The following is a 12,736-nucleotide window of genomic DNA, read 5'->3' as shown; positions in this document are numbered from 1 at the left end:
TGCATGTCCTGAAACTGACAACTTTGTCACTTTTTAAAAAGCGTTAATTAGAAACCAATATTACTAACATGAAAGATTGATTTGGGCATGTACAGTGATTTTTAATGTTGGGTTGAGATTAAAGTATTGTTTCCCTTTAACGGGTACGCATTCCTTTCGGTCTTTCTGGTATGGCTTCCAGTTTTGATTGAAGCAACTGAACTCCTAAAACCTTACTAAGTGTTACATTCTTTACATTGTACATGAGAAAATGTACATTGAATTGTTACTTTAGAAATGTCCTTAGTAATGAAAAACTAATACTGTACACATTGTTTTAATGTTGATTTTTTAAATGTGTAATGATTACTAATTATAACCTGCATGTTCAAGTGTGTGTCTTACCCCTTTTTACACATAACCCCTCCTCCCTTGGCTTACCTTCTGTGTGGCTGCCTACCAACACGGTCACTGAATTTCAAGCTAGTGGAGGTTCCACTCTTCTGAACCTTGATTTCTTTGGGCCCGTGGATGACAGTAGCTCTAGCAGCAGCACCACAATCCCAGGTCAGCAGAGTGTTAAAACCACAATTCCAGTTATTTACTAAAAGCATGACCACATCACTTGACTTTCCTATAAACAAGGAAACAAGTAGATTGTATTCTCTATAATGTCTTTTTAATACTTTTCTTTCATCTGTTGTTATTTTATAGTATCTGATTACAAAAAAAATGACTTATGTGAAATGTATTTCAAGGAAAACTTTCTCAGAGTGTAATATTCAAAGCTGAAAGTAGTTTCTAGGAATAAAACATCCCTAATGTCCTTAGAGAGTTAAAAGCAGGGCTGTTGGTTTTTTTTTCTTCCAAGTGGAAAATGTGATATTTTATATGCTTATTTTTACAAGCATATTCTATAAAGCCATTTGAAAAAAATACAAGTTTAGAGATAGAATATTTTCGTATACAAAGATGACTTTACATTGTAGTGCCTGTAATAATATAACCTTTACAAATTCCAGCATTCAAGTAGTTATTAGTGCTGCTAAATATATAATTGGGTTCCAAAATGTTGGAGTCTAGCACTAAGTATATAGTCCCACATAGAACTATTTCTGTTTTTATGTAGCTCCTAAATAGAAAGTATACTGTTAGTTTTCCACGGGAAAAAAATGTTACAAAAGTTAATAGTAGAAAATAATTGCTATGAGATACTAAAAGCTAGAAATTAAAACTTACTGGAGTGCCTGTTAATGTTCAGCCCTGCAAAAGTTCAGTTCATTGACCAAAGGACTAATGTACTTTGTCATTTTCTAACTGAATAAAAGATTAAAATTATAATGGCATTTTTATGTTTACATTTTATTCAATATTATTTTAATAACTGTTATCCCAACATGTGATCTGGTAATCATGTCCATTGATCACCAGACAGCTGTTGAGGTGCCATAGAGATGCCCATGCCCAGAATGCATAGTGAGAGTCCCTTTCTGTCCCCACTAGTGGCCAGTTTCACAACTAGCCTGGTTCCTGAGAATTCACTGGTTTTGTGCTATTCCACCAGACAGTGCTACCACCCACTTCCAACAGTTGAGCAGCCATGATGGGCTATGGATGGGGGAGACTAACAAACAGTCAGCTCAGAGTGAACCTGGGAACCAGGATGCCCTTCTTTAGATCTGGTTATGGAAATCTGATTCTGCTGCAGGGAAGTTCCAAGGTCATTTGGTATAGAATGACTGGATTCCTCAAATCCAAGCCCCTGGTTACTCTTACTGTTTTCAAGATTTTGCAAGCATATAAAAAACCAATCTGTCTGGTTTTGACTTCAAAATGATATTGTACTATTTACTTAAATTACTTCTAAATTTACATTTGATCTGTGCAATGACCTGGGTGAGCTAATTGTCTGACATTTTAGAATACTTACTGGGGGGTAGGAGGGACAACCGAAAACATGTATATCTTTTTGTTACTGTATTCCCAAGAATTATTAAGCTCCCATTTTAAATTTGCTCTCAGCTTTGTTTTGTCATAAACTGTATTATAATTTGAATGAGGTCACTGTTTTTCTTTTGGATCCCTAAAAACCTGGTTTAAATTTAATTTTTGGTTACATTTCAAACTCATTTAAAAACCATTCATAGGAACACAAATAACGTGGCTATATAAAGAAGTACAGAAATGACCTGATAATCAGGCTCAGTGTACACAGCTGCGAGAAGAGCAAGCTGTTTCAGAAGCTTAGAGCTGTAATGGAAGTGAAATCAGCATGGTCAAATGTAGTTTTCATTACTTTGGAGCCTTTTAAATATTTTTGTTCAATATTTTCATTAATATGCTCTAGCTGCTATATAAATTTGATTACTATATATTTGCTTTGGCTTCTTTTTATTGCTATTGGGTTTTGTTAAAAGTTACCATCAAGCTACAGGTATCAACACCTTCCTTAGTATTCCATTTCACCACTTGCTTGCATTTTTTCTGACTTGTTTCTGGGAAAGTCATTTCGTCTTAGCTTGCGGTTATTTAATTATTTTGTGTGTGAGACTTAGGAGGTTGGCATAGAACTTGGTTGGCTAGCTTTAGTTATGTAACTAAACCATGTCTCATTAAGGCTCTGTTAAAAAAAAAAAAAAAACTTCCATTAAAAAAATTACTCTCCAATTATTGTAGTAAATAGATGTCTTGTTTTTGAAAAATCTAATCATAGTTTTGGGGAGTTTTTGGTGTGGTGGTAGTTATTTGGGGGTGTGATTTTGTTGTCTTTTTTTTTTTTAATCTTCCACTTTACTGTTTGACAGTCAAGTGGCCAGTATTTTATAAACCCAACTAAGTTTTTACTAGCACTTTCCTATTGCCAGTCAGAATGCAGTTATTTATTCTGCCTTATACACTAGACAGCAACTTAAATTTTGTGGTTGCTGGAATCTAGCCTTTAGAGAGGGAAGTACTTTGGGCTCATTTAGTCCCTTTACAGACATATACAATTTTTTACATTTTAATTGCAACTCATATTCTTATTACAGGAACACAAAGGAAAGTCCTTTTAAAGTATATTTTGAAAGCGTACCTTAATGAAATATTGAGAACTTGGGAGAGTCAATATACATTTTCTATAGCCTTCCTCCCTTGTTAGACTTCGTAACTGTGGAAGTCGCTTTTGCTTGTCTGATTTCTGTAAACATCTGAGATCTGTGTTTACTTCTGTAAAGTTGGTTAATAGAAGTCAGTTTCTGATTTAATTTTTTAATTTAATATGTTAAGTATCTTAAAGGAAAAAACTTGTTAATCTAAATAAATGCATTTATATATAAGTTATTTATATATAACTTGATCTGCTGATCTTACAGGGCATTTTTTTAAAGAAATAGTAAGTAAAAATTGCAGAAGCTCTAAGACATTCTTCCTTAGAATTTTGCTTTGCTGTTACGCCCTGCAACTCATGAACTTTTTTTCCCAAGTTATTTGCTGGTACCAGGACAGTGTAGGATTAAAAACTTTTTTTTACTCTGAATATCTTTATTATCCAAAGTGTAACTTAAGTTTAAAATATTTAAACTGTTCTTTTTAATGTTATTGTTGTCATCATTGCTATAAATCTGTATTACATGAGAAATATACAAAGTTATATGTATTTTAATGAAGTCAGATGGGGGAGATTTTTTAAATCAATTTTTGCAATAAATCTAACCCTCTGAGCTTCCTTTTGAATTACTCTAACAAGATATTTGAACTAATGACTACCAGATTCAGATATGAGACTACAGAAATATAATTAACCCTGTAGACAAGAATTTTCATTTTGTTCAAAAGTAGTACTTTTACTCACCTTTTCTAAAAATCTTTTACCCTCCCCACCTCTAACCTGAAGAAAGAGCTATGTGGTATATGTTTATGATTAGTCCTTAGTCATGATATATTTAAACTAACCAGATCATTTACCATGTTTGAGACTTTATATTAGCTTCTAAATCTTTTTCTGTGGAAGAAAATGGAGAAAAAATAAGGAAGTGAGGAAACAGGAAAATTTTTAAAATGAGATTAGTTAATTGAAAAATGGGGTGTCACATCATATGCATTCTATTTATAAAACATTGATAATTTTATATCACATCCTAATCCAATTTGGGGGAGTTTTCTATAGCAGATAGAAATTTTAGAAGTATTTGGGTAGCATCTGCCACATAAATGCTAGCTTAAGGATATATTCATTCCAAAATGGAATTTGAAAAGTATTTTCCTGTTTTATAAAAACTCCAAAAAGTAGAGTTTATAATTTAAATGCAGTATTGCAGTGTTCTAAAGATATGTTCTATTTGTAAAAGACTCAGATGTTTACAGAATATTGCCTTTTGCATCTTGGATTGTGGCTAACTGGGTAACCTATTGCAGCCTGCCATCACTGACTATCATTTTATACTATAAGGTGTGGATCCGGAGTTGTATGAGTTAACAACTTCTAAGCTGGAAATCTCCACCTCAAGCCTCAAAGTGACTGATGCATTTGCAAGACTCATGTCTACAGTAGAGAAGACAAGCACATCTACCAGGTAAATAGTTAGTGTCAATTATAGCCACATTTTGAATTCTGAGATAAAACGGCCCAAAGGAAAAAGCACGTAAGTTGACAGCATTTCAGTATATTGTATTACAACTTGCTTGATAAGTCAGTCGATGCCCAAGTCCAGAAAATATTATCAAATTATGTTTAATTATGAACTTTATTAGAACAGGATTATTTCATAAGAGATTGGCCAAGGCTGACAGATGTGGTTTTCTTCCCCCACCCCCTGCTCCCGCCTCCCCACTTTGTAGACACTAATTCTGATTAAGTATTGTGATCATAAAGCCATTATAGAAACACTCTCCCTTTCTCTTCATAATTACTGAGAAGATCATCTTTGAGAACCCAGTTTTGTAATCCTGGAGTCACCTAGGCTGATCTTTTTACTTGCAGGCTAAGATGGTTCTTGGAATTTTCATTGACATGCACCTCTGATTTGGGAGGTAAAGCCTTACTTTACCAAGCTTTCTAGAAGCCCCTTCAGAGGCATGGCCTATAGAAGAGCAATTACCATCTCCCTGTGTTGGAACTAAAGGCACGGAATGTCACTGAGGCCATGTGTTTGCGATTCAGAAAATCTTTAGTTTCATATGATTAGGCTGGTACAATCCATTGCTTTGAGTTATTGTTAACCATAAGACTAAGCCAGTTTCTAACAGGAAGATATTATTCTGAACCAGGAAATCACTAGTGCAAAAGCAAATACTGGTTGATTGACACACCAGCTCTGCTGTCTCAAATCCGTGATTCATCAGCATTTTAAAGTGGAACTATTTACCTATTAGTTGCCTACTTTGAAAGAAGTGTTATAGCTCTTTCTCCTGAATAACACGCCAATCACATGTTAAATTCAGGTTTATATTTTAAATAGATTCTTCAATAGAAAGACATCCATTTAAAAAAACCTTTTTTATTGTGAATAATAAAAGTTTATCTCTCAACTTTAGCTTGAATTATCATACTGTCTTTTAAACTTTGTTTGCTTTTATTCCCCCAGATTTTTCTTATTGCCTTTAATATTTATAATTATGAAATACATTATTATACATTAGACTACCCTTAACTTTTCCCTAGAATGGCTTTGTAGCATGTAAATCCTTGTTTGCCAGTTCTCTCCATTGTTCTCATTGCCCCATGTCTTTGCAGTATGCCACCTGGCATTGCCAAAGCCTCCTCTTCAATTAACCTACTTGTAAATGTGGCTATGTGGATTTTTTCTAATTTTTTCTCTTTCCAAATAAATCACTTCTTCAAAGTCAAACTCCTCTCATAGAAAAAAATGGATGAGAAATGTGTATATGTTAACTAAAAGCTAACACACATTTGACTTAAAAACCAAAAAGGATGCTTTTATTGTTTGGGTTTCCCCCTGCTATTTTTAGGACAGCCCTTTCTGGGACAGCTCTACTCTTTCCTTGTTTCCCCTGCAGCCTCACTGACCAAAGAACTATAGAAGTTTTGAAAATCCCAATGATGAGAATTCATTTTGTGCCATTAGGAGGAGCTCTAAACCACGTTAACCTGCTCTCCTAATTCATCAACTCATCCTTGAAACATGCTGAATCTAGAGAACTCTTCCAAGCCCTATCACTTTAAGAAGCTATTTTCATTTTTTCTCTTGTTCTATAGTAATAGAGAATGAACTAATAATGTATCCTGGAGTTAATGTCGGCTAATTCTGTATTGAGTTACTCGCTAGGACCTGTCCAGCATCATATTTAAAACAAAATAAATTGGAAAGAACAAGTTGCCAACTTAGTATTTTCTGTTTTGAGAAATGTCATTTGAAAATGATAAAAAATACAAAGGCCCACAAGTCTTAAAATACAGTAAAATGTCCCAACGAGTGATTCTCAATTGTACAGAGCAGAGACAGGCTGGTGGCATAATTTCAGAAAGCATTTTTAGTATCTTATTTTTAGGTTTTCTTTCATTTTTCTCTTGAATAAAGTAAACTGCAAAAAATAAAGCTCAGCAAAATCTTCTTGGCTATTGACAATAAGCAGAAGATAAAGTGAAAAGGCATTGTGATAAGCAGAAGATAAAGTGAAAAGGCATTGTGATAGACAATAGGGTAAGAAGGAGTTAAACAGTGGTCAAGGTAGAGGAAATTTGACATGGACCAAACAATATCCAGTACTCTTTACTAAGTGCCTTTGAATGTCTCAGGGAATTTATATGTGCTCTTCTCTTTTGGAACACAGGTTGTGAAAGTGACTTCTCACTTTGAGTTTTTTAAAGAAATGCAAGTTCTTAGTTTTAAAATAGTTCCATCTTCTTGCCTACCTTTCCTAATATGGAGGAAAATTACTTCCTATTCTAAATCACTGCTAATTAGTGACAGCTAGTTAGTAGCCATAGACCTGTAACTGAAGTTTATGCAGGTCAAAGAAATAGTACCAAAATATAGATCTTTATTCTTTTTTAGGCCTTTTTATTGAGATAAAAATTTATAATTCACTCAGGTGTTCAATTCACTGGTTTTTAGTATATTCACAAGGTTGTGCAACCATCATCACTATCTAATTCCAAAACATTTTTATCACCCCAAAAAGGAGCCCTGTACCCATTAGCAGTCACTCCTTATCCCTCTCTTTCCCCAGGCCCTGGCAACTACTAATCTGCTTTCTGTCTCTATGGATTTGTCTTTTCTGGTTATTTCATATAGATGGAATTCTACAGTCTGCAGCCTTTTGTGTCTGGGTTTTGCTTAGCATTCTGTTCTCAAGTTCATTCATATTGTAGTATGTATCCGTATTTGTTTTTTGGCTGCATAATATTTCATGGGAAATAGCACATTTTGCTTTTCCATTAATCAGTTGATAATTGGGTTGTTTTCACTTTTTGACTATTATGAGTAATGTTGCTATGAACACTTGTGTATACATTTTTGTGTGCACAAATGTTTCTAACTCTCTTAGGAGTGGAATGGCTGTGTCATATAGGAACTCTAACTTTTTTGGGGAACTGCCAAACTTTTCCAAAGTGATGGCACCATTTTACGTTCCCACCAATAATATACATTCCAAGTTCTCCACATTCTTACCAACACTTGTTATTGGTCTTTTTGGTTATAGCCATCCCAGTGGGTTTAAAGTGGTATGACATTTTTGTTTGCATTTCCCTGATAGCTAATGATGTTGAGCATCTTTTCATGTGTTTATCGACTATTTGTATATCTTCTGTGGAGAAATATCTGTTCAGATCCTTTGCCTTTTTTGGTTTTGTTTTGTTTTAGTAGAGACAAGGTCTCAGTATGTTGCTCCAGGCTGGTCTTGAACTCTTGAGCTCAAGCGATCTCCCTCCTCAGCCTCCCAAAGTATTGGGATTACAGGCATGAGCCACTGTGCCCAGCCATTTGCCTATATTTTAATTGGATAATTTGTCTTTTGTTAGGTTGTAAGATTTTTAAGTATATTCTGGATACTAAGCCTTTAGCAGAGAAATGATTTGAAGATATCTTCTCCAATTCTGCAGGTTGTCTTTTCATTATCTTGATAGTATTTGATGCACAAAAGCTTTTAATTTTGATAAGATCTAATTTTTCTTGTGATTTAGGTGTCATATCCAAGAAATCATTGCCCAATTCGTGGTCACAAAGATTTATACCTAGATTTTCTCCTAAGAGTTTTATAGTTTCAACTCTACATTTAGGTCTTTAATCCATTTTGAATTAATTTATGTATATGGTATGAGGTAGGAGTCCACATTCATTCTTGTGCAGGTGGATATCTAGTTGTCTGAAAACTGTTGAAACGATTTCCCCCACTGAAAGGTCTTGGCACATTTGTCAAAAACAAAAATTAAAAAACAATTGATCATGTTTTTTTCCTGGACTCTCAATTATATTCCATTGACAAAAAGGATAAATCTTCACTAGAGAGAAATAGATCAAAATTAGGTCACTGCCTTTGAAAAATAATCATGATATAACTTTTTATTTTCAAATTCTCCTTAAGTGTTTACTTCTTCCCATATTCTAAGAAGACTAGTTCACACCCATGCACAATGACCACAGATAAATGCACAAACTATGAACTGTGTAAACTTGTTTTTATTTTAAAATATAATTTCATATTGCCTCTGAAATAAGGCAATTGTTTAAAACCCTAGAATAATCTTTACCAACTGTTTCTTAGGTAAAAACTTACTTTTTGCTGTCTGTTCCTATACCCAAACTGCACTCCACAAATGGGAAAGTCCATTTAGGTGCACATTTATTCACTGTTGTTTTAAATAACCATTTATCATTATAGAAGTAGTAAAGTATATTTTTAGAAAGTTAGGAAATCCAGACCAAAAAAAAATTAAAAATGGAAGTATCACATTCTTACCATTCAGGATCACTATAATTCCTTAGTGTAATTCTTTCAGATCTTTTTCTATGCAAATACATATATGGGGGGGGGGTTCCACCAAAAAATGAGATTTCAGAGTTCATAGTGAATTGAACCTAGTCTTAGTCAGTGATCTCTGTCAATTTCAGTGAGTTTTCATTTCGTCTACTTAGGCTATATTCAGATTTCTCCAACTATCCTTTCTTGGCTTTGTACAAACGAGTATTCAATTGAAGACTATTGTACCTGGCTGTTGGGGCTCTTAAGTCCCTTTCAACCTAGCATATCTCCTCATTCCTTCTGTTTTCTTATTAACAGTAGCTTGTATAAAGATTAGTATAGGTATCCTGCAGAATGTCCTAAAAGCTCTGGATTTGTCTGTTTGCTTCCTTCAAGTACTATTTGCTGTGTTCTCTATCTCCCTATTTTCCTGTAAATTGGAAATTATATCTAAAGGCTTGCTGAATTCAGGGTAAATATTTTGGCTAGAATGCATCCTAGGTGTTATATCACATCAGAAGATCCATACATCTGGTTGACTCCATTGTTAGTGGTGCTGATATTGACGATTGGTGAGAAACTGACCTTTTCCATTATACAGTTTCAGGTTTTCACTTGTCATGTATCTGGTTTTACTTTGGAATGATGCAGATATCCAGTTCCCCATCAAACATCCACATGATAGTTTTGCCACTATTTAAGTGCAATTAAAAATGTAGATTTTCATCAGAAAAAAATGTTGGATTGCTATTCCATTCTTCTAAGAACCTAGTACTGAATGCAGTATTTGGTTCATCTGCTATATGCCTGATGCTTTTTCCCTTTTGAAGAACTTTAGTCCTAAAAGTCGTTGGATGTTTCATTCATTCTATAAAATCTTTTTATTTCAGTCTGGATTCAAAGTGGTAACAGAAAAGTCCTAGGAATAAAAAAGCCTGTAGCTATCCTTCCTTTCTTGCTTTACCTCCTGGCTTCCTGCACCCCATTCAAGGAAAAGGAAACATTTAGGTCAAAGAAATAACTTGTGTCACATCTAAGAATATCAGCTATCCTTTACCATAAAAGAGAATTAGGCTTTTTATAATGAACAACTTGAAATGATTCTTGGTCTAAAGTGAATAATCTGTATAACTATTCCTTTAGTATATTTAATATCCCAGAAAAAATAAAGTTTGAATTGCAATCATGTGCTCAATTCGAGGCTCATTTGGCATTTTCTGTGGCTCACCTGCTGAGTAGACCTGGGTCACCAGGCATTTTCATGTCTGTGCTAGGCACCAAACTGCTTATTTCCCATATCGGGGGCCAGTGCAGCAAAATCTAATTCATCTACAGGACCGATAGGATTTGAGATTTCCCTCTCCCAGAGTTCCGTCCTGCCTGTGTACACGCACAACACCAGCAAACAGCCCTAGTGCTGCTGCTTTTGGACCTGCTGTCTACATCCCAACAGGCTGAGATTGGGTCTTCTGAGCTGAGAGCTTTCTCTCCTTGAATTCCCCATTGGGGATAAAGAAAGCCTGAGGTTAAAATGACTTAGTCTTTCCCTGGACATACTTTGTTTCAGGCTGAGGTAGTTTTAGGGGGTGGAGGGGCAGGGAAAAATCCAGTTAGGTGAAGTGTTACTAAGGCTTTGGCATTATGTGTCTGCTTAGTAACATTTTAAAATTATGCCTGGGTAGATGCTTCTAGCCTAATGTAAAGGCTAGAAAGTACACAAGCTGTCTAGGTATGCATGTGAGTATCTGTGTGTGCATGCCTAGCTTTAATGAACATAAATAGGCCACGTGTCACTCTTCATGAGATTTGGCATTTGGCACAGGAAGCACACTACACAAAAGTATTACAAGATTCAGGAACTAGCAGAGGAAAAAAAATACTCAAGTCCCGACAGATTGCTCACTGTCTACCTTGAGAGTGGATTGTCTCCCATTTTACCTACAGCAAAGTCACATTAACACACTTGTCTTTTTTTCATTTGTCAATAGGAAACCGAAAAGAGAAGAGCACCTAAGTGAAGAAGCTATCAAGGTGATCGCTGGCCTTCCTGACTTAACATTCATGCATGCCAAGGTGTTGATGTTCCCAGCCACGTTAACACCTTCCACAAGCTCTCAAGAAAAAGCAGACTGATAACTATGTGAATCGGACAGTTTCTATTGCTTTTCCTTTTTTCCATCCCTTCCCTACCATCAAAAGCATACCTGCTCTAATTAAAAAAAAAAAAAAATTCAAGTTCAGCTGATTTGTTGGTAAGCCGCACTAGAAAGGTATACATAGTAATGTATATTTATTTACATACTGAAGTCCTAAATTTATATTAGAAAAATGTAAATAATCGGGGGTAAACATTTTTGAAGATTTATTCTTTTTGTGTTGCTGGGGTGTATACATTTATGTCTTTGTGAAATACACTGGTGGTGTCCTTCTTACAAAACTTTTGAAATAAAAAAAAAAACTCAAATCTTCACTGTCTGTGAAATCCCCTTCAGTCTTTTCAGATTGCATTGACTGTCCTCTTGATTTTTCATATTACATGTCGAATTACTTTTGCTATCATAAATAAGCTCCAAAGTCCCCCATTTCATTTTTTTTTTTAAATTTTGTGTATGATGGGTTTCAGATCTGGCTTTTGTTAACATTTTGGGGCTTTTTTAATCTTTTCAATCTGGCGTATTGCTGTTTGACCTTTTGCAAGGTACTTAATCAATTGCTCTTTTGTTATAGGGTATGGATCCTTGTCAGAACTTGATTGGAGGGGTTTAAAGAGATTGTATCTGTTTAAAATCAGTTTGATTCAGAGAAGGACCAAATTATATGAATGTCTTACAATGGAATTTACTTGTTACTGATTTTTTTGTTCTATTGTACCACTATTTTTTGAGGATTTTGCACAGTGTAAAATGACATAATCATAGATTGCTATGGTTTAGGCTGTATATACAGTGAAAACTATGGGTTTTAAATGTTTGGGGAAATTCCTATGGAAAAAAGAGAGACATGTAGAAGAACCTCTAACAAGGTTAATGTGCATGCCCAAGGTCTTTTGAAATTTCAGTGTGTAAATTTCCTTTTAGCTTATACAAAAATAAAATAATTTAAAAGAAATTTAGCCTGGTGTCTGTACTTTGGTATGTGAGGAAAAATGTAATGAGTTTGAATGAGAAGTTTTATTGAATATTAACATATTTCAATCCAGAGGAAATCTTTGGTAGGGCTTCTACTTTGTTGAAGCCAGGAGGAATTAGAATCTGGCCTATAAGAATTGGATCAGCACTTTTAGTAGCTGAGCTGTTTGTTTTTATATAGAACATGAGATCAGTAAAGAAATTCCCATGATTCATTATAATGTGTCTTCATCAGAGTATTGGCAAGGTTAAATAGGGATTTGTAGGGATTTTTTTTCTTTCCAAGAATATATAAGCGTGAAATGAAGGTAGGCAGAAAAAGTCTAAAAATTTTAGAATATTATTAGATATTGCTTCAGCAAAAAGTCACATGACATTGCATCAGGAACAGCAGTCAGCTGACAGTCGGCCTCATCCACTCTGGGAATGTGCCAGTGGAACTCCTGCACCTCTGTCGTTTGCAGATTCCTGTGTTGCCAGGGGATTACGCTGGCCATTGGAACGCTTGCCTGAGTGTAATGTAAGTATGGCCTGGAGTGACAAGATGCCTATCCAGTCCGTATCCCACCATTTCCCTAACTATTTAAAAAAAAAAAAAAAAGTTTGGTCTTTTTCAGAGAAACTTTCCTTCAAAATAATCCCAAGTTTTTAGTGTCCAGCAAACCTTTTGGATGGAAAAAGATGACTCGGAAAATTCCTTAGCAGAATTTTTTATGTTTCAGTAA

The 12,736-nt window shown here is 34.8% G+C and overlaps 1 protein-coding gene across 6 annotated transcripts in view; it reads left to right on the top strand.

Moving 5' to 3' along the window:
• AFTPH (aftiphilin) overlaps nt 1–11,991 on the top strand; it is a 66,731-nt gene extending 54,740 nt beyond the window's left edge. For 3 of the 6 annotated variants that reach the window (XM_055242926.2, XM_063617897.1, XM_063617895.1), the window contains 2 exons: nt 4,409–4,532; nt 10,872–11,991. In XM_055242926.2, coding sequence (XP_055098901.1) covers nt 4,409–4,532; nt 10,872–11,016 — 269 coding nt within the window. In that variant the 3' untranslated portion in view covers nt 11,017–11,991. Of the gene's footprint in view, nt 1–372; nt 547–4,408; nt 4,533–10,871 lie in introns of those variants that run through there. The other 3 variants (XM_055242924.2, XM_055242925.2, XM_063617896.1) reach the window with 3 other exon arrangements.
• Nucleotides 11,992–12,736: the final 745 nt, after the last annotated feature.

Source organism: Symphalangus syndactylus, chromosome 14 (genome assembly GCF_028878055.3).
Source record: "Symphalangus syndactylus isolate Jambi chromosome 14, NHGRI_mSymSyn1-v2.1_pri, whole genome shotgun sequence".
NCBI lineage: Eukaryota > Metazoa > Chordata > Mammalia > Primates > Hylobatidae > Symphalangus > Symphalangus syndactylus.
The sequence above is the reverse complement of the archived record's forward strand: the minus strand, read 5'-3'. Positions and strand labels throughout refer to the sequence as shown.